This window comes from Dicentrarchus labrax, unplaced genomic scaffold (assembly GCF_905237075.1).
Source record: "Dicentrarchus labrax unplaced genomic scaffold, dlabrax2021, whole genome shotgun sequence".
Classification (NCBI taxonomy): Eukaryota; Metazoa; Chordata; class Actinopteri; family Moronidae; genus Dicentrarchus; species Dicentrarchus labrax.
The window spans coordinates 9,495,913-9,522,504 of record NW_026136702.1 but is presented as its reverse complement, the minus strand read 5'-3'; the positions used below and the strand labels follow the sequence as shown (position 1 = coordinate 9,522,504).

Below are 26,592 nucleotides of genomic sequence, written 5' to 3'. Positions count from 1 at the left end.
TGATTACATAATGCTGAGTTATTTTCATGAATCAATAATGTAAGTTATGCTCATTGCATGTAGAAAAAACAGATGGCACATATGGCCTATTTATATAAATGTACCCATGTTTTTATTATGAGTTCAAATTCATTTAAAACTCAATAAATGTCAATTTTTTTTATTGCAATATTTTCTTTTTTTGATCAATCATAATATATTATCCCATATATTATTTTATTTATGTATTATTTATTTTTACGGAAATCCTTTTTTTTTGCCTTATCAAAGATGTTTTATATGTGTAACTGTACTGTATCAATCTATTGCTTGTTGTTGTTAATAGTTAAAGCAGCAATAAGGACCTTTACATTTTTGTTGATTCTGGCAGCCCCTGTGGAGAAAAGCAGAAGTGTTTCCACCGCCTCTTTTCATTGATTTCAAGGGGAATCCGACAGAATCCGAACCCTGGGGCAGGCATTGAGAATAACTAGAAATAGCCTTCTAGCTGATAGTCTGGTTTGCTTTATGTAGGTCATATAAAGGCATCAGTATCAAACTGAGACTGTTTCATAACCAGTAAAACGTAAAAGTTTAATAGGTCTTTGTTAAATGAAAATAGTTTTTAGTGTTTTTGATGAGAGAGGACATGTATGTGTTAATGCAAAATGATTTGGCTGAAACAAAAACAAAACTCGGGTTTAAGAGATCAAGGAAGAATAACAGGATACCTTATTAAGCAAACAGTTCAAAGATATGTCTTGTTAAAAGGTATAATATGCATACCAGTCGTTTAAATTATTTTATTTTAAAATATAGTTTGCAACTCATTTTATATCCAAACAAAATGACCAAAATAGTTCAATGAAATATCATAAAATGTCTTTAATGGACATTCACAACAGGTCATGAAGCTGTATTTACAAAGCTTGTGCCTGACAATACTGACATTTAAATACAATTTGAATATGAAAAACAAAACTCAGACATATTTACAATATTTCACAACACGTTGCTGCTGTACCCAGAAGTCAAAAAGTAGACCAGAAATAATCCAACTCACACCTCTGACTACATCATACACAAATCAAATTATTATTTACAGATTAGAGTTCAGACTAACACACGGAAGTGGAGACAGGACTTGAGGTGAGTAATGTGATGAAGGAGCGTATAAAGGAGGTGGAGAAAGAGAGAAAGAGGGATGTCAGAGAAGAGGACACATCCTCCGTTTGAGCGTCAGCCGCTCATCCAGCTTGAGGAGGAGGGACAGGAAATTCTGGTTGGGGTAAATTGCTCTTTTTTGGACCACACGCCTCAGAGCATCTCTCAGAGAGAGGCGCTGCCGAAGCATCAAGTAGGCCAGGACCAAAGTGGCCGATCGACTCACGCCCATGATGCAATGCACCAACACTTTTCCTGTAGAGCAGGATAGAGAATGTGAAAGAAAATAGAGAAAAAGTACAAAACTATAACCGTTTGATGGGACACATTCATATTCTGTACCGTCTTTGCTCTTCAGAGCTTTATGTATGAAGTCAGCCGCAGGTTTGAAGTACAGACTGAGGTCAAAGCGCTCTGAATCCTCAGCTGGGATGCCAAAGTAAACGCAGGTGTTCCCGTAAAAACTCTGGTCACCGATGCTGCCCTGCTTGTAGTGCGCTGCATTCAGGACATGAGTGATGCCAAGCTTATGTAATGTCTTTCTATTCTGTGCTACAGCCCTGAAAAACAAACAAAGGGGAATAAAGGAGAAACACGTCAAACAGTATGATGGATTGATATGAAGATACAGGGACTCTAGGAAAACACACACACAGGGACTTTACTTTACTAACAGGCTGATAAAACAGATCAGTTCCTTATGAAGAGCTTATGAAGTCTTCCCGGCAACAAACACACTGGCACTCACACATTTCCTATGTACAGGTTGGGCCAGACTTCATCCACTGGCGTGAGCTCCAGTGTGCAGGAATCCAGGATGCGCTCTAGCTCCTTAATGAGCGCCAGGTCCTGTGGCTGCTTGCTCCCTGACATTCTCCTTGGACACAGTGTGCTCCTCCAACACTGCTCCTGCTGTCTGTGTCCACTGTCCCTTCACTGCCAGCCTCTGAGCAGCTCAGTGAGAGACGTGAGCAGGTGGCTGTTTGAATGCCGCTTGGCTCCAAAATTAGCTCTGTGTGTTCAGTGAGTTCTCTTTGACTGGATGCAGAGTTATTTAACATTGCTGTTGCATTGATCGGTCTGTTCACTGATGGGGACTCTCTCTGCCACCACTAAGGTCACATCGAAAGAGGACGAGGGAGGGGAGGGGTGGACACAATCAAACTGTTTAGTGTATACATACATAGTGAATGGTACAAATGGACACAGTCTTGCATGGGTTTAAATGAGGAACGCTGACTTCTGCTGACTAAGGGAGGACAATTCTATGGATTTATTTTGTAGGGTCGCACTTCGCTTTTGTTTCATTTTGCCTCATTCGACCCTTCGTCCTGCAGTTTTCTGTCCAGGGCTATAAGCTGTCGCAGGAAGCCTCGGTTTGGGAAAATCCAGCGTTTCTCTTGAACACAGTGCACAGAAGACAGGAGGCTGAGGTGGTGATGAATCATCAGGTAGGCTAGGACCAATGCAGCCGAGCGACTCACACCCACAGCACAGTGCACAAACACCTTTCCTGGAAATAAATAACAAGAAAAGGCACAAATAAAGAAAATACAGAGTGTTTCTATGTAGTGTCACATGTGTGGCAGCTTCACGGTACCTCCTGATGTCAAAGCCTGGTGAATGAACTCGGCAGCAGGGAAGAAAAAAGGTGAAAGGTCAAATGTTGGCAGGTCATTGGCTGGGACTCCGTAGTATTTCACTGTGGTTCCATAAAAATCATCACTCCCCTTACAGCAGAGCTTTCCATGCGCTGCGTTCAGCACATGAGTGATGCCCAGCTGCCACAACCCCAGCTTGTCATGAGACATAAACCTGACACAAATACCAAATATTATACATCAATAACAATCCAGACACATGTGTATATGAACTTAAACAAATCACAAGATACTTACATGTCTCCCAGATACAGGTTTGGCCACACCTCATCTCCGTGGCGACAGGAGCGTGGAGCTGAATGTAAAACCTCCTCCAGCTCCTGGAGAGACGGGATCTTCCACGTCCCCTTTGAATCCTGTGTGCTCTTATCCTCTTCTTCTGGGTCTGTGTTGCTGACATTTCTCTGCTCTGAGTCTTGTGGATCACATCTCACCTCAGAGGCAGCAGCCAGGACTGTTTTCCTGTCAGTCATCTCTAAGTTTAGAGAGTGGAAACCATTCTGTTATTTATTATAAAAACGAACTGCTGCCTGCCACCTTCACTTTGGTTTGCTGTATCACTCAGCCTTTTGACTGTCAAAAACAGGTGGTGCAGTTTGGCTCAGACTCTCAGCCAAACTCTCACACGTGGACATGTGTTTAACATTACTGGTTTCAAAACCACTGCTTGTACTCTTTTTTGGGTCAAATTCAACCAAATAATCAATGAAAAACACCTTTTTTTGTGGATCTAGAGAAAAAATGACTTCTAAGATCCTAATTGATCCTAAATGTGGCCAGCAGATGTCAGTGTGCTTAAAGTAGCAGCCCAGCACGAGGCCACCAGCTCTTCTTTACTGGTGTTGTTTATTAGTGTCTCTTCCTGTTTGGTGTTGCCTAGTTGTCAGAAGCATGTTAGTCATGAAAAAGTCCTGCGAGTTAAACAGACAGCTCATCCACACCCTCTGACAGCCCACTGACTGTGGATCTTGGTAAGAGAGACAACTACTGTTTAATATATTCCTTTAAAGTAACTACATTTACCTTTCTGTGACTTGCTTGTTGTCCTTTCTACTACTTTCTACTTTCTACTTTGTTTATGTCAAGATGGTTTTAACTTTTCAACACCATCATGAAAATATGATGAAATCTCTCAGAGTTGATCTCATGCTCAAATGTAGCTGTCCGGTGTTGCATTGTGGTGAACAGACTATGAGCCCTTTGTCAAATTGTGTCACTCTCTGTCACATACACACACACACACACACACACACACACACACACACACACACACACACACACACACAAGCGCTTTCTCTCTCACAGCTGTGTGTCAGTGCTCACTGTGACTCACTGTAAGCCAGCCAAACAAGCTGACATGGCACTTATGAATCCCCAAGTAAAGCCTCAGGCAGAGACGCTGCAGGATGTTGCCAGTAAAATCTAGAGGCTAGTTAAAAATAACTTATTTCTCTCAGAGGGGAACAGAGCAGCAGCTACCCAGGTGAGTTACTGCAGACATGTAAATATTTAATACTGATCAGTTGATTAGCTGAATTGTTCTGTATGGATCCTTCACTGGCAGCAGGCCTCAATATGATCTGCATTATTGACGGTAAACTTCAGTCGGTGTGAGGGTCATTGGGAGCTTTTCATCACCAAACTAAGCTTACTAACAAAATATAATTTAAAATATGTTTGAAACGGTGAGTTGGGGTCAATAATGTGATGTTATATTAGGTGAGATTGGTAATCTAAGGGTGATATTCCTTAGAAAGAATGTGTAGTAATGTGGGAATGACATTTTATTGATTGTTTCACATAAATACATTCAAACAAGTTACCAAAAAAGTGTTTAATTTAACCCTAATGCGAACTTTAAGACTAGAATATGGTATTTAAGCTGTCTTTTGATATTATATTAAAGTTTTAGCTGATATTTTTGTTCTTATATCACAATATTTTGCATAGAGCTTAATCAGTTAATTTGTTAATAGATAAAAAAGTCATTTTTAAGCAAAAATGCCAAATATTTGATGGTTCCAGTTTTCTAATTCTATTATGGCTTAAAACTTTGACAAAAGTGGAAAAAAATGTCACAATTTCCTGGTCCAAGGTAATGTGTTGTTTACCCATCAGTTTATTGTAATGTAAGACAACAAAAAATGGCAAATTCTCAAACTGGGAAAGCTGAAACCATCAAATAATTGACATCTTTGCTAGAAAAAAGGGTTTAATTAATAATAATCAAAATTATTTTTTTTGTCTATCTACCAACCGATTAATCAACTAATCATTTGAGCTAAAGTGAGGATTCGCTTTTCTTGTTTTACATGACAATAAAATGAATATATTTGGTTTCAGATGGTTGGTTTGGACATTAAATGCATTTTAAGACATCAGTTGGGCTTTTGGAAATTGCGAATGGGAATTTTTCACAATTTTCTGATGTTTTACAAACCAAACGCATAATCAATTAATTGAGCAGATCAGTTGATAATGAAAATAATCATTAGTTGCAACCCTAAAACTGAAGTAGTTCCAAGATTTAATTCTTCTCACTCAATTACTAATCAGCTCTGTATGAGTGTTTATTGCTATCTCATCACAGTAATATTCTTTAATAAGCCTTTAACACCTCCCTGCTGTCTCATTCATTCCTGATAACTAAAAGCTGCTTACTTCAGTGATTTTAGGTCTGTATCTGGTGTCTAATCTGCACGTATCGCTCACATTCAGCAGTTAACAGTCATACAGTCATGTTGTCTGAGCCTTGCAGACCTTTGGAGCAGCAGGGAGTACAGGGCGATCGGCGCTGTGGTGAGCTTATCAGGGGTCAAAGGATAAAAAAAACGAGAGAAAAGCACAGAGCAAAGAATCAGTGTTTCATCAGTACCTGAGTCTGTTTGTGGGAGAGGAACTTATTCTGCTGGTGTTGGGTAAACCCTGAATGGTTAGTGACTCACTGTTTTTCTTGTGAAACGACATCTATGACACAGAGAGGATGGTCACACTCGGCGAAGTTGAATTCCTGTTTGTTTTTTTTGTTTTGGTTTGAAACATAAAACATAAACTCCATTTATGTGGCTCAGTGCATGTTGTCAGTGTATACTTATACCGTAAGCCACCGCTCTGCCACTGTACAGTCACAGACCTGATCACAGATTATGTAATAGCTCTAAGTATCCTGCTGGGTCCCGTCGAATAAGAGCTCAAACAAACTGCCCCAACAGGAGATTACCTCTACGCTCACCGGTGGCCTGACTGTTTGTGGGAGAGGAATAGTGATATTTCTGCCTTCACAGGATGTTTTAGTGACTGTTCACTTAGTGAGGAAGTCAATTTTAATCATGTATGACTTGTTTTAGTCTTTTTGTTAAGCAAAAGTGGATTTTGTTTGTGATTTCAGCTCCTAAAATGTCAGGAATTTCTTTATTTAGGACTGCAACTCATGATTGTTTTCATTATTGATTAATCAATCTATGAAATACCAGAATGAAAATTGTCACAATTTCCCAGATTCATAGGGGATGTCTTCAAATTACATATTTTGTCTGGTCAATAGTCAAAACACCAAAATATTGAGTGTTCCATGATGTAAAAGAGAGAGCCTGGAAAAAGATTGTTTGGAGTTTGTGCTTGAAAATGACTAAAAAGACAATCAGCCTGTTGAAGAAATAACTAATCCTCAGATATTTGCTGTCATTGTGTGTTTAGTCTCATACTATTATAGAGTGAGCTTGAAGCCTTACGCAGTGTCTCTGTTATTCTGCGATTAGATTCTGCTATTGAAACAATTAGTGATTAATCAATATGTTGATTGACAGAAAAATCCAACAAATGTTCTACTCCTTCAATGTGAGGATTTTTCTCTGTTTTATGTCACTGTAAACTGAATCTGTGGGTTTTAGACTGCTGATCAAATAAAACAAGACATTTGAAGATGTCTCTTTATGGACTTTGGAATAATTTCTTACAGTTTATAGACCAAACAACAAATTAATTAATTGAGAGAATAATTGTCAGATTAAATTGTAATTAAAATAATTGTTAGTTGCCACTCTAGCTCATTTATATAGTAGTAGTTTTGATCTGTAACATGCAAATTGAATAGTAATCTCAATGGGTGCCTTTCTTCAGGCAGCTTTGCATTCAAACAATAGGACTGAGAGTGAGAGTGATAAAATCAAGAATTGATCAAGATCAGTGGAGAGAGAGAAGTGGTACTTAATAAATCAGATGTTAATACGTGACTTAACTCTGTGTGTGTCTGTGTCTGCAGTGTCATGGCACCGTCAGAGGACAGTGTGAGTGCCTGGAGCTGTAAGCAGGTGGCCCAGTGGCTGCAGGAAGAAGGTTTTGGGGAGTATGTGGAGTTATTGTGTACCCAGCACCGCCTGGACGGCCTCAGCCTGCTGGCTCTGACTGAGGCCGACCTGCGTGGGCCTCCGCTGGGCCTCACCGTGCTAGGAGACATCAAGAGGCTGAACATAGCCCTCCGCCGGCTCCAGAGACAGAACCAGGCCCAGCTGGAGGAGCTGGGTCTCCGGCCTACAGACAGTTTCCCTACTGGGCTCTTGCTGGGCGCCGCAGGGGTCGAGTGGAGCTGTGACGGAGCCGACAGGAGGTACAACGGAGGTGATCGGTCATGTAACGGCACTGAGCTGCGGCTGAGGAACGGTGATAGATCTGGATATGGCTCAGGAGCAGCTCTGTGCCATATGCACTCCAACGGGAGGTGTAGGCAGCACCTGGCTGGTAGATTGGACCCAGAGGTGTGGAAGACGGTCCTCAGTACCATTTATGTCTTTTTTGTGTTTGGATTCACATCATTTGTCATGGTCCTCGTACATGAACGTGTCCCGGACACAAGGACATACCCGCCACTGCCTGACATATTCCTTGACAGGTATAAGTGCATGTATGCTGAGCAACTACCTAGACTCCATAGTTCATGTACACTCTCCTGCACTTCTAATATATGCACTGATACATGTTTTGTGTTCTGACAGTGTTCCCAGAATCCCTTGGGCTTTTGCAATGGCTGAAGCCTGTGGCGTCATCCTGTGTTATATGTTTATGTTGATCCTGCTCCTTCACAAACACAGGTAGCCCACAGATCCAGATATTCCCATCACTGATGTACTGTGTTATAATAATATGTGCAAATAATTCACAAATCACTGCTGAGATAAGTGGTATTTGTAATGCAAATATAGTTCTATCTAAATGCATGTAGGTTATGAAGTGTTGTTTGTCTTCGTTTCAGGTCTATTCTCTTCAGGCGGCTGTGTTCTCTGATGGGAACAGTGTTTTTGCTTCGATGTTGCACCATGTTTGTTACCTCGCTCTCTGTCCCTGGCCAGCACCTGAAGTGTGCCAGTAAGGTGGGAAGCACACATGAGAACAGCATGAGATTATGTGCAGACTAGATATGGTTGGCTATTTTCAGGTCTGAGGTAGCCAGTAATTCTTGTTGCCATTGGCAGTAAGTGATTCCCACTGTGATAACTGATGAACAGCTGCCGCTGTGATTCAAAGCACCACTGATAACTCTGGTGTGTTTTTTTGTTCCCCAGACTTACGGTGACACCTTGGGAAAGATACAGAGGGCGCTAGCGATCTGGAGTGGATTTGGGATGACTCTGACAGGAGTCCAAACGTGTGGAGACTACATGTTCAGTGGACACACTGTTGTCATCACAATGCTCAACTTTTTTGTGACTGAATGTGAGTGTTAAATACTTTTTTGTCTACTTTAAAGGGTGACCTTTGTTAAAGGATAAAGCTATATTTTTCTTATCATCAACAAATTCCATGAAAATATCAAAACCAGTAATGTGCTGTGCTAGTACTGTCTGACTTCCCCCCTTGTCTGTGGCTCTCAGTCCCAAGTCCTTTGGTTCCTGTTGAAGAAATCTTTAAAAAGAAGTCACAAATGTATAGTTTCATTTAAAAAAAGAGACATTACTTTTACTCAAAAGGGGAATAATAGTGCAACTGTTTTCAGTATTACAGTATACACAGTATAGCATATATATTACAGTTTAGGAGTAAAATCAGGCATAATAAAAACCATCAGTTAAACTTATAACCACTTTCTCCTTTTTTGGGGGATTTATATGCATAGTGCTCTAGAGGTCTTTTACATATTAGTCTGTAATACAGAAAAAACCTAATTTCCAATCCTGATTAAGGCAAAGCAGGTTGGATCTATCACACGTAAACACATTTTGGTGTTTAAGGGAGTTTAGAGTGTCCCACTGAATCAAAGGAACCAAAGAGGTCCAAACAGCTACAGCTAGACACAGCATGTGCTGCCACACAGTGACACATGTAGGCCATTAGTACAACAGGATGTGTGATTTGGTTATAGATTTAGATGATCTATTATTATCTGATAACTAGAGCTTGCTGCAATTTTTCTGTGGTATTTTTCTGGAGTATTAATTTAGATAATTTAAATAAACTGTACCAAACTTTCGATACTCTGGCCGTTGTAGCTTTTAGCAAACGTCACTCAAACAAGAAGAAATACTGCTTTTATTGGGAACTACTTTCAGCAGTGGACTAATACACAGTTGCTGTGCAAGTCAGTATTTTCAGAAGCAGGATGGTGTAGTGAGGACTCATTCAACAAAAAATAGATTAATCCTTTAATTATTCCTTTTAATTACAGACACTCCACGAACCTGGAATCTGATTCACACTATCTCCTGGGTTTTAAACCTGTTTGGGATTTTCTTCATTCTGGCGGCTCACGAGCACTACTCCATCGACGTGTTCATCGCCTTCTACATCACTACTCGCCTCTTCCTCTACTACCACACCTTAGCTAACACCCGTGCCTACCAGCACAGCCGAAGGGCGCGCATTTGGTTTCCCATGTTCTCTTTCTTTGAGTGCAATGTGAACGGACCTGTCCCCAACCAGTATCACTGGCCCTTCGACAAACCTGCCTTCATGAAAACTCTGATCGGATAGAGTATTCTGTCAAAGATCAGCACTGTGCAATGTGCATGGACTTTAATATTAAAGCCGAAATGAGAAACGTTTTACTTGAAATGCTGCTTCTTATCTGAGGATGGTTATAGGTTTATTTTTGTGGGAGTTTTTTCCCCTCATTTGTATAAATGCATTATCTTTATTTTGTCGACTGATCTTATGTTCAAAGGAATAGTTGGAAATTTTGGGAAATATGTTTATTTACTTCTGTGCCAAAAGCTGTTTGAGAAGATTAATAGTATTACACTCTCGTCTCTGTCTGTTTAAATATGACGCTAAAGCCAGCATTTGGTAAGCTTACAAATTTGTGAGCTTTACAGGAGCTGGTAGGTTAGACAGAGCCATGCTAGCTGTTTCCCCTTGTTTCCAGTCTTTATGCTAAGCTAAGCTAACCAGCTGCTGGCAGTCGGGTCACATTTAGCGTACAGACATGAGAGTGGTATCAGTCCTCTCATCTAACTCTTAGCAAGAAATCGGTTATGTGTATTTCCCCAAATGTTAAACAAGTCCATTAAATTTAATTGCAAACTGCCAAGTAAAACAAAGAAATGTGGTGAATTACGGGGCCTAAAAGCTGCAGGTGCAGATCATTTTCTTGGAGATTTATTTGCCTTATTTTAAATCACTTTCATCATTCATGTTTCACTTTGGGGATGTTTAAGGTTCACTGATGGTCTGTTGGTTGTTACTCTCTCTCAGAATTTAATGTAATGCATGTTGATACTGTAGTTCTCACTTGTTTGGGAGTCATCGTGGTGACAGTTCACATGTTGTTTTGCTGCAAACAGATTTGACACCCGTTTGGTAACTACCAAAGGAGCAGTTGTTTCTTTTGATGTGCAATGGGAATAACACTTCCTGTCCTGAAAGAGCTCTCTTTCAGTCACTTTTTAGTTTCTTCTTCATTTCCACTTCATAAAGTGAACTCTGCATCTTTTGTTATATTTGATAAATGTCACCATTGGGATTGTGAAGCTTCCTACATTCACTTTTAAGCTGAACATTACACTAAATGTTCAGTTTTGCCAATCAGCCCTTTATTTTCTTTATCCTAATTTTATCTCGTTTTATGGTTTTCTTTTTTTTTAATGATTGTTAATTATGTAATGAGTATGTAAATGTATGGAGCTGGATTTTGTTGAAGCTTTATTGTCCAGAGTTTTTCTGTGTTGCACAGAACAAATACTGCTAGAAACAAAGTTTCAAAAGTACATTGTTTACTATGTCATGGTTGATCCAAACTATATCTTTTTAATAATTGTTTACAATTTGTGGCTTTATTTGCAATGCAAGTAATCTATCTCTGCCTTTTGGCTCAGCAATAAAAGTTTACAGATAAGGAAAACTGTTTTTATATTTCAGACTAATTGTCTCCTTGGCTGCTTTTTCACTAATGTGTATGTTTTTGCATTTGTTGAATAAAGTGGATTATAAATTTTATTAAAAATTCAGCTTTCTTGTGCATTGTTTCATACATAATCAATCGCTGAAATGAAAATGTCATGAATCACCGAGGTGTGCCTTTAATAAGAAATATCAACGTAACCTATAAGCCTGCTGCTGTTCCTTCCCTTAAAACAAATATTAGATATCAGTCCATCCGCTATTCAAATATTATCAATAAAGATATGCAAGGGTGCACACCTTAATATAAAGCCCTCATTAGAGCATACTCACACACATCAGCTTCCCACTGACCAGGTCACATCTCAGGATGGTATGTATTTTACACCTTAAAATTAGCTATGAACACACCAGCATGTGTATTACACGCTTTAGTGTAATATCGGATTAAACATAAAGAACTTTTGTCGAGAAAATAGGTTAAATTGTGGTTAAACTTCTATTTTTCTACAGAAATGCAATATAAATTTAGATTTGGTTGAATAAATACATAGAAAAAACTACCAAAAATTTGAGTGCATACTTTAGATTTAAAGTTACCTTCAAATTTCAATATTCAATTAAGGTCAACTGCATTATTTCTTATATGTATACATATGTAATTAATATTAAAAATGTATAAAGTAGTTGGTGGTGGTCGTAATAGATAAATCTGCATGTAAAACCAAAAACCTAGAAGTGGTAGTAAATGATGTCAGTGGTGATTGATAATGATTCAGATGTATGACACAAATGTAAATATAGATACGGTGCAAATCATTTTAAGAGCTGTTCTAGAAAAGACTAGAAATATATGTCACTATCACATACAGTACATTGCAGATAAAATGTCTTTTGCTTTGAAATTTATACATAAAAGTGTATAGTGGAATAATGACAAATCACCTCAACATATATAGCTTTAATGTAATGATACTCGATATCTTTCACTAAATGGGACTGGCTGTTGTTTGTGTGACCCTTATGGGACAAAAATATCATGAATAAAAGTGCATAAATACACTGCAGAGACTATAAAACATGCACCATGTTTACGGACGTCTGTTATTTACTCTTTCAGGCTTCCCTCCATGTGTTTGTTTGTCTGCTGGGTCTGGTTGTCCTGTGTCACTCTGACTGCTTCTTCCAGGAATTAGTGCTGAAAGATTTGAAAAACCCTCCAAAAGGTGAGACAGTACGATTATAACAGCACTGTTGCAACAGATTGGGTTGAGTGGAAACTTTTCTCTGCCATGTTTGACAGAAGTTAGACAAATTAACATAAAGCCCTTCCTTCTTCCGTCTGAGTGTTTCAGCTGAAAGCATCATCCAGCTGGTGTGTGTTTACTTAACACCTGCCGGCTGTCTCAAAACTATCAAAACCACACCTATGCACACATCGATACACAGTCACACACAATTAGTCGCTGCCAAAAACTTATCAGAACTTGTTAAGAGGGTCAACAGCTTCTCTGAACTGTGGTTTTATTTCTTTACATTTAGGGTGTGTGGATAAGGATGGAAAGCAGCATGATTTTGGCTCTGAGTGGGTGAGAGACTGCATGGACTGCTCCTGTACCAATGAGGGCTTGAGCTGCTGTAGCAAGTAAGATTTTCATGATCTGTTTTTATTACATTACACCTCTTATTTTAAAATAAATGACAAAAATCATCATCAGTATTTATGATCTTAGTTTAGTTTTTGTTAGTTTCAATATTAGTTTCAACTATTATTATAGTTTTAGTTTTTTTAAATTATAATGTAGTTGGTATTTGTTAGGGGTGAAATTTGAGAAGTTCAGAATAGATATTACAATACAAACACATTGACTCACAGTCTCAATAAACATATGTACCAATGCCTCCTTCATGCTTGTTGTGTTGACAAATTTGACCAAATTGACAAAGACTAAAACTAAAGACATTTCCTGTAAAGTTTTATTTTATATTAGTTAGTTAGTGATTTTTCACACCTAGTTTTAGTTTAGTTTTAGGTAACTATAATAACTATAGTAATAATGAAAACGTATGTATGAATATTATATTTCATGTTCAATGTTACACATTCAACCTTTAAAAGCAATATTTTCTTTGGACCCTTCCACTGACCTAGAAAAAAACCTGCCCCCCAATATCTTAAATTAATATTTATATGAGATCAGATGTCCATCAAACCTCATAATTAAACCGACACCTGACACACACGAGCAGGTGTATTTTGAAGCAGCAGCTAGAGAGATTGGACTGTCTCTTGCAGACAGCTGAGCACCATACAGTCAAATATCCAAACATAATTTTATTACTGTGGGAAAATAGTTAAATGCTTTTGCGTGATAAAGGCAGACAGCTGTGTGCGGCAGGTTTTCTCACGCTACGTAAGTTTTGTTTTTTATGCACAGCTGAATTAGTTTGAAGCACAAACTGAGTGTATAAACACATGTTTAACCTTGGAAGAACAGACTATAATGGGTAATAATGGGTGGTCAAGGACGAGTTTCACAAAGATAGGCTTTCACTATGGCTTGGATCTACCTAATAGTCAAACTTTAGTTAGTAATTCTTAACCATCTTAAGTATGACTTATTTGCTATGAATTCTGGATAAATTATACTTATTTCAAACAGAAAAACATGTCTGACTGATCAACAAAAAACGGGTTATTTGCAGTCTGGAAGAATTCATCAGTTACAAAAATATTTAAAGGGAAATGTTGAGTTGGGGAGTGAAAGAATACAACAAAAACAAAAATCCGTTATCCTAAAATCTCAGTCCAGTGTATATATACTGTCACTGGTGCAGAGCTGTAGCAGAGCTGTTGTTTCTTCATGTGGCACAGCTCAGTACTTCTGCTGAGTCGTCAGTCCAACTCTTGATCCTCACTGGTGCCACTTGTCAGGAGGTGTCACTGATTGTTACCATGGAAACGTGGCTCTTTGTCCTGAGTTAGCCCGAACTTTTGAGGCTTAAAATAACTCTGTCTTTACTTTTGTGAAAGCTGTCTAACTTGTATCAGCTTCATCTAAAGATAGGCTGACCTTAAAACTACAGGCCAGTCTAAAATAACTGGCCGTGGATTAAAGAGCACGTGTGCACTAATGAACTGATCAACTGTAATTGTAACCTCCAGACCTAATGTTACAAACATCAGCAGTTAGTAAAACAAGTCGGCAACATGTGATGCTGAACTTGGATCCTATTACAGCCTTTACATTCTGCTTCCTGTAACTATCCAGGGAGCACCAAGAGAAATGAGAATGAGAAATCATTCCTGTGACATAATGTGTATTCTGTGTTTCACCAGACTGACATATTGGTCCTATTAGCTATACGAGCTGGTTGTCGTGGGGGAAAATAAAGCTCTGCATATGGCGAAGCGCACCTTCACAATCCATCTTTTGCAGGGGAAATTGGAAATAAAATATACACTTGATATATTTGATTAATAAAACACTCTTGTTGTCTCTCCCACAAAATAAAAACTACCTTGTTAGCCAAGACAAATATTTCAACCCCCTCCCTGTTTTCTGACCCTCCTCCCATCCCAGTCTCTAATTTGTATCAAACCATTTCAAGAGGACCATTTGTGGATTTTTCTTTTCATCTGAGGGTCATATTCTTTCTTCTCGTCTCTCAGATTGCCTGATGCAAACTCAGTAGACGTGCCTGAGGACTGTGAGCTGGTTGTGGATAAGGAGGCCTGCTCTGCCAAGGTGGTGCTGAAGTCAGACCATTCAAAAGAGTGTAACCCTGTGTGAACAGACTACCAGTGACCTGTATACATCAGGGACAACTGAAATCTAAACTGGCAATAAGTCTTTTTTTATGTTTCATATTATGGTGTGTGAAAACAGTAAATTACCAATAAACAAAGACTGATCAAACCTTGCTAGTCGCCTTACTTATCATGTTTTAAATTTCACTCACAATAAAAATTCAAATTCTGCTGCAACTGTGCGTCTGTTTCGTCTTGCCTCTCCTGCCTTTCATCTCTGTAACAGCACTCAAGAGCAGGTGTCATTTGCAGCATGTAATTGAATAAATCCACCACTGTGTGACAGCAGAGCTCAGTGCTCAGAGGGTCTCTGGCACCTAAAGGGCTCGAGCAGTCCAATAATACGGGGGCTGTCTCTGACAGAAACGTTCTGGTTGTTGTGATGTTCAGCTCCTTCTCCAACTCTCATCTCTGTGGATTCGCACCTGTTCAGAGCGTCGTTTTCTCTGTCACTCGGCATCACAGAGACACTCCACTCAGCCAACCCACCATGTGAGTGCTTTATTTTTTTACACCCAATAATGATCTGTTATGCACAAAAATATTTTTGTCAAGGAAAATATGTCTTTTTTAGTTAATCAATTCTAAAAATGTGTGCTGTGTTGTTTGTCAGCTTGCAGTTTCACAGATTTTCAGGTGTACTGTATGTCTCTATCATTACACCTGTTTTTCAAAGAAGCATTTAAACAATAGCAGTCTACAAAAGGCATTTCTGAAAATATGCATCCAATTCCAGCAAGGAAACTGGAAAAAATATGTAGCCGATTGGCCTTAATGGTTCATATACTGTGTGGAACCCATTTCATGAAGATATTTGTAGTGGTAACGTCTTGGGAGGTATCACCCACAATCCTTGACACCCCCAGCAGAGAATAATGAGGCTTGGCTCATCAGGTAGAGCACACTACAGTGCCCACCGCCTGTTATCCTGCTTCTCCACATGCAGGAGACAGACAGGAAGAAAATTGCTTCTGAATAGTACCACTGGCTGAGCATGCACTGTATATCAAAATACTGTTTTGATGACATTTGTTTTTCTGTCTGCAAAAAGAATTCAAAATGATGGATTCCAGAAAGTGAGATAATTTTCATATGTGGACTGGTGTAAAGCTTGAATAAAAAAAGGAGCAAAAAGCAACACTATTAATACAGTAAACATCTTTTAAGATGTACATTATATAGGACTAGATGTGAATCAGTGACTGCACAGAGGGGAATTTGGAGGCTGGGCTTCTTTCTTCTATTATTCTTTGTTTCTTTGTCAAGCACATACAGTATATATAGAGTATAACTGTCTAATACATGCTAAAAAGTTAAAATCCACACGTCTCACCCTCCAGGATTGCTCATACTTACAGACCTTTAAATTCTAGTTAAACTTGTGTAGTGTCCAAATATGAAAAAGTGTTTTACAATGAATAACAAGGAGGGGTTTCACACAAGCAATGCAATGGTGCAAACACAATCTTAATATGGCACGGTATTGCTTCAGAGAATCTTTGGCAGATAAGAAATATGTGAAATTGTCATGCAGTGTGACCACATGTTTTATCTGAGGCTACTACAGAAGACAATTGAGAGAAACACTGATGACAATGTAGGTAACTAATTGTTGGACAGCTGCTTTGAGAAAAAAAAAAAAGAGACAGAGACTCAAGGTGAATCTGGTCCAAGAAAAAAAATGACATTCAGCCAATCCCCTAATCTTCCCTGTCAGAGAACAGTATTTTCACAGAGATGGAGGACACTTCACTGAGGCAGAAAAAGAAAAATATGATGGACAGAGCGGTGCTAGGTCACAGTGTTCCTTATCTTGCAGAGATTTTGTTTTGGAGGGGGATGATCACAAGCTGGATGTGCATACTACAATGTCACGTGATTGTAACGTGACAGGTCCAGATTTGTCTATTAATGAGACATTTTTCCTTTTTTTCTCTCTCCTGCTGGTGTTTATGGCTCCTCCGCTCTATTACAGCTGTTTGTTACATCTGGTTACTGGTGACAGTACACTTGCCTTTCCTCCCTGAACAAAGGATGATCAATGCTGTGCCACCCTGCCTGCAGCTCACTCAACACACTGACAGAGTAGGTTAGTAATGATGCAGTGTGAAGTGACTGATAGCTCAGTGTGTGTCGTTAATGGAAAATGACAGGCTCATTTTCTTTTGCGATGTTGGTTTTCACAGCACATGGCAGAGGTTTCAGGGGAGAGAGCTGGAATCCATTTTTAGGAGTCTGACAATGTCATGCCCTTTCACTTTGACGTACTACATCATTTATTGTGTACTTGAAAAACAGAAGTTTCTGCTCAAATGTATGCATAGTAATTTTATTGTCATTAAGCTATTATGTTCAGTCTTGAAACCTGACTGAAGGGTTCATTTGTGGGAGGAGAACTGACAAGTCTGACTTCAGCAGATGGGTAAAGAAGAAGAGGGAAAAAGTGATTGTATTACCAAGAACTGAATCTACTCTGCGTAACTGCCGCATTGCTTAGTAAAAATTACCTTTGGTAGTTTATATTCATTGGCTCAATCAATATAAACTGTGTAAAGAGTTTTAAGGTTTTATACAGAAAAGTCACTGCTACTAGATGGCGCACTAGAGCACAGCATGCCAGACCAAAACAAATGGGCATTACAGCCCACCAGCCTCCATTGACAAAACCAGTACCTTACAGATAATTGTAAAACACACTTCAAATCGTCTTTATTGATCTTTCCACAATCTTTCCAACAATCAATAACTGATTTGGTCAAAATAAACCGTTCTATAAAAATAAACCACAGATTTCAAAACAGCTATTATATCGCTCACGACCAGACTCTATTGACAAAAACAGTAATTTTACCTTGTGGATCATTATAACATTGTAACTTCATTCAAACTAGATGGACACAAAATAAAACAGCCTTTGTTGGTCTTTCCACTGTTACAACAATCACCAGCTCTGGTTTGGATGAAATAAATCCTTAAATTATCGAGTAAGATGTGAGAAGAAACTTCTGTTTCAGGCCATCCCAGCTGTATAAGCACAACACAGACCAGCTCATGGACCATAGGGGAGGTCATTCTTTGCTCAGGATGCCATACTCCACTATATATTTACACAGCAAATAGCTGGTTTGCTGCTATATTTATGTTCTAAATCTTGTGTATATATATAGAAGTTCTCATAATCTGCGTCATTATGGTGTCTAATGTTCTTATGATAGACATACCTACGTCTGCATCCATGTCAGTGGTTCTTTGAGGCTGCAGGTCTGACCTGCAATGGCAATGACTTACAATGAGACTGCCAACATGCTGACATGTAAACATTGCAACATGGTTACAGTACATAATAATGCGTTGCAAACTTGCTAATTAGCACAAAATACAAAGCTGATGGGAATGTCATTGGTTTTGTAGACAGGCTCTTTGGTCATATGCCAAAGTACTAGACAAATTTAATTAAAAATTTGACCTCATATTGTGCCCGTTAGCTCACCTGCTGGAGTGTGCACCTCGTCTACTGAGTCATTTCAGCAGCTCTGGTTGATTCCAGCCTTTGGCTCTTTGTTGCATCTCACCCCTCTCTCTCTCTCTCTCTCCACTTTGCTGTCACTCTTCTGCTACTCGACCAAATAAGGGTAATAATAATCCCCCAAATTATTTTATAAAAACTAATTTGACCTCAAGATGACACTAAAGAAAAAGTCAGGGGTTCACCAAAGTCATTTTAAATCATCGTAAAGGGGACATGAATGTCTGTAACAAATAGTAGGTAAGATATTTTACAAAACCCCCAAAATGTCAACAGCATGGGGGAGTAAAAGTCAGCAGGATTCATCCTCTGGGAACCATGAATGTCTTTGCAACATTTAATGGCAATCCATCCTTGAGATGTTTCAGTCTGGACCAAAGTGGTGGACCGACCAACAGAGAGACAAACTGACATTGCACCCCCTAAGAGCCATCCCACTAGCATGGCTATAAATAGAACAAAGGGCGTGTTTTAATGACAATGCTTTCTTGAACCTAATCTCACAGTAACATAAATAGAAAAAAGTCCTCACACATATTATCTCTCCTAGGCTTTATTCCTCCTCAGCCACAGGATCCATTTCCTTCACTCTGTGCTTCTCTCAGAACAACAGTATCACTTCTACATGAGCAGATCCCTTGAACTATGAGAGTGATTGCTTTGCAACTGAATAATTTCTCTGTGCTTTCTCTCTCTCTTTTTTGTCTCAAATGCATGTTTTCAGAGGGCTGGGGATGGACAGTTTAATGCTGGGGGCTGGTGACACTGAAGTCCTGGTGAGATGTCCTTGAGTGGCAACACGAGCCAATCTTCTCCGTCAACGTCAGCTCTGCCTCTGTCCCTCAACAGCTCCATCACTCCACGTTCCCTACCATGGGAGGAGGGAAGAACCAGTCATGAGTCTGTGCAGGAGTGGCTGGGAAATAAGACCCAGCTCCTCTCAGACCTTGCTGTTCTCGGGCATGATGAGCAGTGCCCTATGTCTGCTGTCCTCACGGCATGTCTTGTAGTGTGGTACAGCCTTACAATGGTGCTGGGGCTGCTGGGGAACATCGGCCTCATTTCCATCATCGCCCATCGCAGAGAAAAAGTCAATGTTACCAGCATTTTTATCTGCAACCTGTCATTCTCTGACATTCTGGTGTGTGTCTTCTGCCTCCCCTTCACCGTCATATACACGCTAATGGACCATTGGGTGTTTGGGTCGCTGTTATGTCGTCTGGTGCCATTCATCCAGTGTGTGTCTGTGACCGTGTCTGTGCTCTCGCTGGTGTTCATCGCTCTGGAAAGGCATCAGCTCATCATTAACCCCTCTGGATGGAAACCAAGTATTCCCCAGGCCTATATTGCACTTGTTCTCATTTGGATTCTTGCCTGTTTCACATCTTCACCTTTCTTGGCCTTTCAGCTCCTCACAAATGAGCCCTATGTAATACCAATCCCACTGGAGTCTCAGCTCCATCAGCAAGCCTCTCCTCAGGCTTATCTCAATGCATCTCCACCTCAACCTGTCTCCTACACATTCAAAAACTCATCTGGTCTTCCAAATTCATACCGTACCCTCTTTTCTTACATCCCCGCCTCTCCACATATGGAGGCCTGTCTGGAGCACTGGCCATCCCAGCATCACAGGCTTGCTTACACCACATGGCTCCTGCTCTTTCAGTACTGTGGTCCATTACTATTGGTCCTGCTCTGTTATGTTAGAGTTTTTGTGCGCCTTCGCCACCGCAAAGACATGCTGGACCGCGCCAGGACCCCAGAAAGCCAGCGCATGACCCACAGCCGTCGAATCAACATCATGCTTGTTGCCCTCATAACAGCATTTGCCCTTTGCTGGCTGCCGCTCACCATCTTCAACGTGGTGTCAGACTGGAACCAGGAGGCTCTCCCCATCTGCCACCACAACCTGCTGTTCTCCCTCTGCCACCTGCTGGCCATGTCCTCCACCTGCATCAACCCCATCATCTACGGCTTTCTCAACTCCAACTTTCGGCAGGAGGTGAGAGAGGTGCTCCTGCACTGCCGCTGCAGCCCACTAGAAGAAGAGTTTGAGCGTTTCCCCATGTCCACCGTGCACATGGAAGTGTCCCGCACCTCTGTGCCTCTCAACTGCAGGAGCAACTCTGTTTGACTTTGATGTTAGGATACTGCTGTAGGATGTAGTCACATAAACTGTACAGGTATAGGACTAACTTCTGTTTGTTCTACCTTTAATGACAAGTTTTGACAGTGGTTTAAAGTGCAACATTTTTGTCAGTATTTAGAAGTGAAGTGTGCAGTATAATGTTGGTTTATCTTTTTATGAAGTAACGTTTTATGAAGAGTGTGTTGATGTGAAGAACTCAAAAGAAAAGTGCCATCTGTTGCTGTGTCCTAATTGTATACAGTATGTACTATATGCTATTCATGACAGTATACAGATTTCTTTTTAGGATAGGTATACAAGAAATCAACATATTTTACCATTTTATATTAACAAGAAATTATTAAATTTGTGCCTCAATGGATGTCAGACTAATGTGAATTTAACTTTTAATATTTTATACAAAGTATGTTGGAACTTTACTCTCTCTGCAAGCTGCATATTGTGATACTATCAATATACAGAAGGGGAAGTTCAGGGAAAAACCTGAATAAACAAAAGGAGAAACCAAACAAATGAAGATACAAGGCACGAGGGGTCAGTGAATACATTTTTTCTTGACTATTACATTCAGACTACCACAGATTTTACTAATAACATTAACAATGGCTCTGATTTATTCAAGTTTCCCAGCACGCTATGACAGTGTGACATTGAACCAGTGTGCACAATAATCCAGGCAGCAGTTTTACGTTTGTCACCATAATGTAATATGAAAACAATTTAGTATTATACAGACTTCATTTCTCGGAGACAGGGTTGTACCAAGAGCCTGACACTGAAGAAGTTAAATTAAATTCAGCCACCATTACTGTTACACCAACTTAACCTACTGTGACATGTTAAAATCATATGAAAAAGGTCCATTGTTTGATGAAGTATAAAACAAATGTGACTGTACTGCGGCCCTCATAGTCGCCAGACCTTAATCTGAACGGCTGGTAGATTTTGGTTACACAGCGCTCCCCACCACAATCATCAAATGAATGGAATGAATCCAGAGTTTCAGAGACTTGGAGAAAGGAGCGCTGCAGCTGTTCTTAAAGCTTCTCGTGGACCAACAAACTGCTAAGAGACGTTTTTTTTACATGTTAGATTTTCATTTGATTTGTCATGGTACTGTATATTGTACTGCAAAGTAACACAGATGCAATTTGTGACGCACATGTAAAGAATGATTTCTTTCATGAATATAGTGCTGCTGTTGTATTTCTTAAATTTTTACATGAATTATTTTGTATTTATGGCATGTGTGCTGTGACATCAGTGTGTGAGCTTCTACAGTGGAAAAAAAAAATGAGGTGTAGTTTGTTTTGTGATTAATGTGACTTATAGAGATAACGGCTCATAACATTGTTAAATTTTAAAACAGCTTCAGACAAGTTTAATAAATATAGAAAGAACATCAAATGTGTTACCCCATGGTTTTAATTGATATTCATGTGTATATTAAAATGTGTTAGTACTATTTTGGTGCAGGGAAGGGTGTTTTATGGAGATGCACCATGTTCTCACATATCTTCCATGACACGTTAGACCTGTATACATAGATTAAATACCTGATAATCCAAATGCTTGTTTATAGCTGTACGTGTGAGACTGTATGCCAATGCAGGTAATTTATATGCGCCTGGTCTGGTTTAATAATCAAAGTAGTTGGACAACCATATGCTGTATATAGAAAAAAAGATTTTCTAAACTACTACCTCAAATGCCTTTTCTTTTCTCTGTATTAAACAATATAAAACACTTTTTTCTTTCTTTGCTGCATGGGGAGAAACACAATGAGATAAATTTAAATTAATGACTGCTTTCTAAGATTAGATTGAGTTTGTCTCCTAAAACAACAGCTATCCAGTCTGTAAAGACAGCCAAAGAGCCTATTGCATATTGAATATGGTTTCTGTCTGCAAAAACAACGAGATGTCTAGAGTCTTAAAAAATATGTAGTTTTGAAAGCAAGAATTGCATCTGAACACACACAAAAATTAAAGGTCACCTTAGACTGTCTGCATGATAATATATTCAACAAATCCACCGTCAAACCAGGACAGTCATGTTTGGTTGAACATGAAAAATAGGCTTTCGTCCTAAGAGCCTTTGATTGATCTGGCTAAGTCGCTCCGAGCAAACTTGAGGAAACTTGTGAGTTTATTTATTACATTAGTAGGTTTATAGTAATAGAAATAGAAAAGTTTTAAAGAAACAACATTTCCACCACGTCTGAGAGCAAATCAAGTCATTTTAACAGAGTAACGTGCTTTTCTAATCATATAATATATAGTTTATAATATATAATACATAATAATATAATATACAACAGCTTAATTCGTTCAGTGAAAGGAAAGGTCGAGGTTTAAAGTACACTTGTTGGGGCTCTCCTCGGGGGAAAAGCACATTGTTCCCTTTACCATCACTTCTGCGTCCGAGGTGACGTATACACCTGTCAGCCAATCACGGCCCGTCGTCCCAGAATGCAACGCATCACAAACTGCACGCGCGAACCACGCACACACACCGTCGTCAGGTAACATTGTTAAAAACTGCGCGATTTAAACCTCACCTGCATAAAGTAAGTGCACGGAAAGTACTCAAAACAACACTGGTGGCTGTCTGCACTCGTGTGTGTGTGTCAGTGTGTGTCAGTGTGTGTGTGTGTGTTTCAGTGTGTGTTTCAGTGTGTGTGTGTGTGTGTGTGTGTTTCACGGAAGTGTTCACTCTCGTTAGCCTCAGCAGCTAAGAGTCAACAAGTAGGTTACTTAGCAAAACTTAGATTAAACGAAGTAACTTAGCGGTGAAATAGCATCAACACTGATGTTATAAGCGATGTAAGTTAGTGGAGATTGAATGGTGTCAGCGGGAATTAACTGGGTTTGATCCAAGAATGTGTTAACTTAAGTATTGTTATCGATGAGTTGTGTAAACAGTCGTCGAAGTGTTAGCTGTGTGGGTTTAGTTAACTTACAGATTGAAACTTGTATCTGCACAGTTTTACAGTTTAACTGGTTTATTAACGTTAGTTATTGTTTTTTTCTGACTGGAAGGATAAAGCAGAGACACAGTCGCTTCAACTCGATAAGCTGCCTGTTTTCTCCATCTCATATCTTCATGATATTATAACAAATATGCAACTTTACTATTTTCTCCTGATGGTCAGACAGCAGTGTTTTTAGGCTGTGATCGACTGTCATTCGGTGTTTGTTGTGATCTGTGGGGGTCACAGTGAAAGTAAAATTCCTGTGTTTTGTAAAAGCTGATCTTCTGTCTCAGAAAATGTCTTCATTGGTTTTTGTGTAGGTGAATCTTGGAGCTAAAGAGGCCAGTAATGACCACAACCACCAGCGGTTCAGTTCTTAAAGGTATTGTACATCATCTTAGTTTTACTGCTGTTAATTGGGGCTAAACTTTGCGTCCTTTGGTTTGAGTTAATGACTCTGTTCAATGTGCCTGCAGATGTCGTTGCCTATGTTGATGTGTGGTCTTCAGACAAAACAGCAAACTATTCAAAACCATTTGTTCAGCAGCTGCAGGAAATGGGAGCTCAGGTAAGACCACAGGGCCAATAAACACATTTGCACTACATTAGATACCATTTACTGTATTTACAATAGACATGTACATCACTTAGGAAATGAAACGCATCAGCAGTAGTATTTTGATTAATGGTAAAGCGTATATCCATTGTTTGCTTTGATGGTGTGACAACTTGTGCAAACTGATCAGCATTTTTGGGGGGTTGAGCATCTACTTACTATCTTTGTTTGTGTATACTTTGCAAAACCTAAATTCCCTTTCTTTTCCAGGTATCAAAAACATTCAATAAACAAGTCACACATGTGGTCTTCAACAATGGTCACCCAGCTACATGGAGGAAAGCCAAGAAAAGTGGTGATGTGAGGCTCGTCTCTGTTCTCTGGGTAGGCAGGTAAGAATAACACTAAGAGTTGTGTACTTTCTTAACTTCCAACAATAGTATGATATTTCACAAGGTATTTTGATGGTGTTGTTAAGAAGTTTTACAAGACGTTGTTGTCTTTTCCATCGTCTCTTAATGTGGCTTATTTTTTGTGAAATAACTTCCAGATGTTACGACGACGGTGTGCGTGTGGATGAGGAGTTGTATCCAGCTATAGATGAAACCAACCCAGTGTTAAAAAACAAGAAAGTGAGTAGAGTCAGATTTACATGTAATGTTTATGTTGGTGTCGCAGTTTAAGCTGTAATTGTAAATAAGTGTTGGACCCCTGTTTGTCGAGTCATTGTTTCGGCTGATTTTGGGTCACTGACCAAGCTCTGTTCTTCACCTGATCAGAATCTGTAAACAAGGTGTCAAGTGGTCCTATTTTAAATGTTCTTAAATACAAAAGCCAGGCCTTAAAGTTCATTATTTTGTATTATATTAGAATTTATGAGCTTTTGATTTCAGCATAAACATCGTGTGGCAGTAAAACAGAAGCTACGATATACACCGATCAGCCATAACATTATGACCACTGACAGGTGAGGTGAATAACAGTGATTATCTGGGTATCATGGCTCCTGTCAGTGGGTAGGATATATGAGGCAGTAAGTAAACATTTTGTCTTCAGAGTTGATGTGTAAAAAATGTGCAGTGTGAGAATTTGAGTGACTTTGACAAGGACCCAATTGTGATGGCTGGATGACTGGGTCAGAGCATCTCCAAAACTTCAGCTCTTGTGGGGTGTTCAGTCTGCAGTGGTCAGTACTGATCAAAAGGGGTCCAAGGAAGGAAAAGCGGAGAACCAGAAACAGGGATATTGATGCACGTGGGGAATGAAAGCTGGCCCATGTGGTCCGATCCAACAGATCCAAAATGCTGGAAAAGTTCATACTGGTTCTGATAGAAAGGTGTATGCATATCGGGCTGCATGACATTATGACCCCCTCATAATGTTTTGTCTGATCGATGTAAGACCTAATACTTCTACTACCTCTATTCTCATACTGAGTCTGACTCACAGAGAAAAACACACATGAAAACTTACCAAATTGAATGGAACAAACAGCATATGAAAGTAAGCTGTTATTCTGGCTCATGTTAACTAATTGTAACCCCTTTGAAGCGTCTTATATTCTAAAAGAATTCCTATAGTTTTTCTGTATTTTTTCTATGTGATGACTAAAACATTCCTACTTGATTTGACCCAAAATGGCCTTAATGAAGTTTGTAATATTGTATATTTTTTTTTTTTTTATATGTCCTTGTGTTCTTATGCCTGTTATGAGTTTGTCCATTGTTCAGCTTCTCTATGCAAAGTTATTACCTTGGCATTTTAGTTGAAATGAGTATTCAAGCTATTTTCTGTTAAAAATATTTTTTGTATTTGATTCATGTAGCATCGTTGCATGCAGCCAAAAGATTCTCCAGAGAGGACACCTGAAAATGACAGACGCATGAGGAAAAAATTAGACAAGATGATGAAAGATTTAGTACCAAAACAACCTCTTGGTAAGATATTAGAACACCTTTTTATAAACTTTTAAAACTAGTGGATGTAGTTGGTCATTCACAGTTATTTTTTATCCACAGTTACAGATGTGTCGCCCATCATTATTGACGAAGAGAACGGAATAGTCTATAGCCCTGCGTTGAAAAGATCGGATTACATGGCACAGCGTTTGAAAGACATGAAAGAGAAACGGGAAAACCTCTCACCCACAGGTATGTGCAGCAGCGGTTGTGCAGCCTGATGAACTGACAAGGTCTTTATATTTTAGCACTTTTGAAACACCAAACATTCACATATATGTCACTGTCTTTCAGCTTCACAAATGGTTGAATCCTGCTCACCCACCAGGCGGAAACCTTCCCTTGGGAGCACACCGACTGTCCTCAAGTTAATGTGTAAGAAAATATGGTGTGATCCTCTTGTTACTGATAAAAAGCTGGCAGGTTTAGCAACAAGATGAAGCCAGAGGAACCCACGTGTTGAAATCCAAGATAGCACTTTATCTT

At 39.4% G+C, this 26,592-nt stretch overlaps 6 protein-coding genes across 12 annotated transcripts in view; 4 read left to right on the top strand and 2 right to left on the bottom strand.

The window, feature by feature from the left end:
• Nucleotides 1–844: 844 nt before the first annotated feature.
• On the bottom strand, nucleotides 845–2,030 carry zgc:153981 (dual specificity protein phosphatase family protein). The gene is made up of 3 exons (XM_051417665.1): nucleotides 1,892–2,030; nucleotides 1,486–1,703; nucleotides 845–1,398 (listed from the first exon to the last, which is right to left on the bottom strand). The coding sequence occupies exons 1-3, from the start codon at nucleotides 2,014–2,016 to the stop codon at nucleotides 1,187–1,189; spliced, it is 555 nt and encodes a 184-aa protein (XP_051273625.1). The 5' UTR covers nucleotides 2,017–2,030; the 3' UTR covers nucleotides 845–1,186.
• A 389-nt stretch (nucleotides 2,031–2,419) lies between these two features.
• On the bottom strand, nucleotides 2,420–3,328 carry LOC127373278 (dual specificity protein phosphatase 13-like). Its single transcript, XM_051417629.1, has 3 exons — nucleotides 3,042–3,328; nucleotides 2,744–2,958; nucleotides 2,420–2,656 (listed from the first exon to the last, which is right to left on the bottom strand). Exons 1-3 carry the CDS (start codon nucleotides 3,275–3,277, stop codon nucleotides 2,448–2,450), a joined length of 660 nt encoding a protein of 219 aa, XP_051273589.1. The 5' UTR covers nucleotides 3,278–3,328; the 3' UTR covers nucleotides 2,420–2,447.
• A 332-nt stretch (nucleotides 3,329–3,660) lies between these two features.
• LOC127373060 (sphingomyelin synthase-related protein 1) lies at nucleotides 3,661–11,235 on the top strand. 3 transcript variants are annotated; one of them, XM_051417155.1, is made up of 6 exons: nucleotides 3,661–3,775; nucleotides 7,066–7,692; nucleotides 7,796–7,891; nucleotides 8,053–8,170; nucleotides 8,363–8,513; nucleotides 9,463–11,235. In XM_051417155.1, the coding sequence occupies exons 2-6, from the start codon at nucleotides 7,070–7,072 to the stop codon at nucleotides 9,765–9,767; spliced, it is 1,293 nt and encodes a 430-aa protein (XP_051273115.1). In that variant the 5' UTR covers nucleotides 3,661–3,775; nucleotides 7,066–7,069; the 3' UTR covers nucleotides 9,768–11,235. The 3 variants fall into 3 exon arrangements, with proteins under 3 accessions (XP_051273115.1, XP_051273106.1, XP_051273122.1); XM_051417146.1 differs by lacking the exon at nucleotides 3,661–3,775 and adding an exon at nucleotides 4,119–4,287; XM_051417162.1 differs by lacking the exon at nucleotides 3,661–3,775 and adding an exon at nucleotides 5,570–5,736.
• A 181-nt stretch (nucleotides 11,236–11,416) lies between these two features.
• si:ch73-288o11.4 (beta-microseminoprotein) lies at nucleotides 11,417–15,120 on the top strand. Its single transcript, XM_051417733.1, has 4 exons — nucleotides 11,417–11,505; nucleotides 12,253–12,358; nucleotides 12,675–12,777; nucleotides 14,806–15,120. Exons 1-4 carry the CDS (start codon nucleotides 11,503–11,505, stop codon nucleotides 14,924–14,926), a joined length of 333 nt encoding a protein of 110 aa, XP_051273693.1. The 5' UTR covers nucleotides 11,417–11,502; the 3' UTR covers nucleotides 14,927–15,120.
• Nucleotides 15,121–15,298: 178 nt separating this feature from the next.
• npy4r (neuropeptide Y receptor Y4) lies at nucleotides 15,299–22,364 on the top strand. The gene is made up of 2 exons (XM_051417132.1): nucleotides 15,299–15,435; nucleotides 19,194–22,364. Exon 2 carries the CDS (start codon nucleotides 19,251–19,253, stop codon nucleotides 20,601–20,603), a length of 1,353 nt encoding a protein of 450 aa, XP_051273092.1. The 5' UTR covers nucleotides 15,299–15,435; nucleotides 19,194–19,250; the 3' UTR covers nucleotides 20,604–22,364.
• Nucleotides 22,365–23,091: 727 nt separating this feature from the next.
• The window catches only part of mcph1 (microcephalin 1), a 30,609-nt gene continuing 27,108 nt past the window's right edge, over nucleotides 23,092–26,592 (top strand). Inside the window, exons 1-8 of one of the 5 annotated variants that reach the window (XM_051416960.1) lie at nucleotides 23,092–23,187; nucleotides 23,913–23,974; nucleotides 24,069–24,160; nucleotides 24,419–24,540; nucleotides 24,699–24,780; nucleotides 25,974–26,085; nucleotides 26,167–26,298; nucleotides 26,401–26,481. In XM_051416960.1, the coding sequence (XP_051272920.1) occupies nucleotides 23,941–23,974; nucleotides 24,069–24,160; nucleotides 24,419–24,540; nucleotides 24,699–24,780; nucleotides 25,974–26,085; nucleotides 26,167–26,298; nucleotides 26,401–26,481 (655 nt within the window). In that variant the 5' untranslated portion in view covers nucleotides 23,092–23,187; nucleotides 23,913–23,940. Of the gene's footprint in view, nucleotides 23,188–23,334; nucleotides 23,444–23,912; nucleotides 23,975–24,068; nucleotides 24,161–24,418; nucleotides 24,541–24,698; nucleotides 24,781–25,973; nucleotides 26,086–26,166; nucleotides 26,299–26,400; nucleotides 26,482–26,592 lie in introns of those variants that run through there. The other 4 variants (XM_051416965.1, XM_051416983.1, XM_051416961.1 and 1 more) reach the window with 4 other exon arrangements.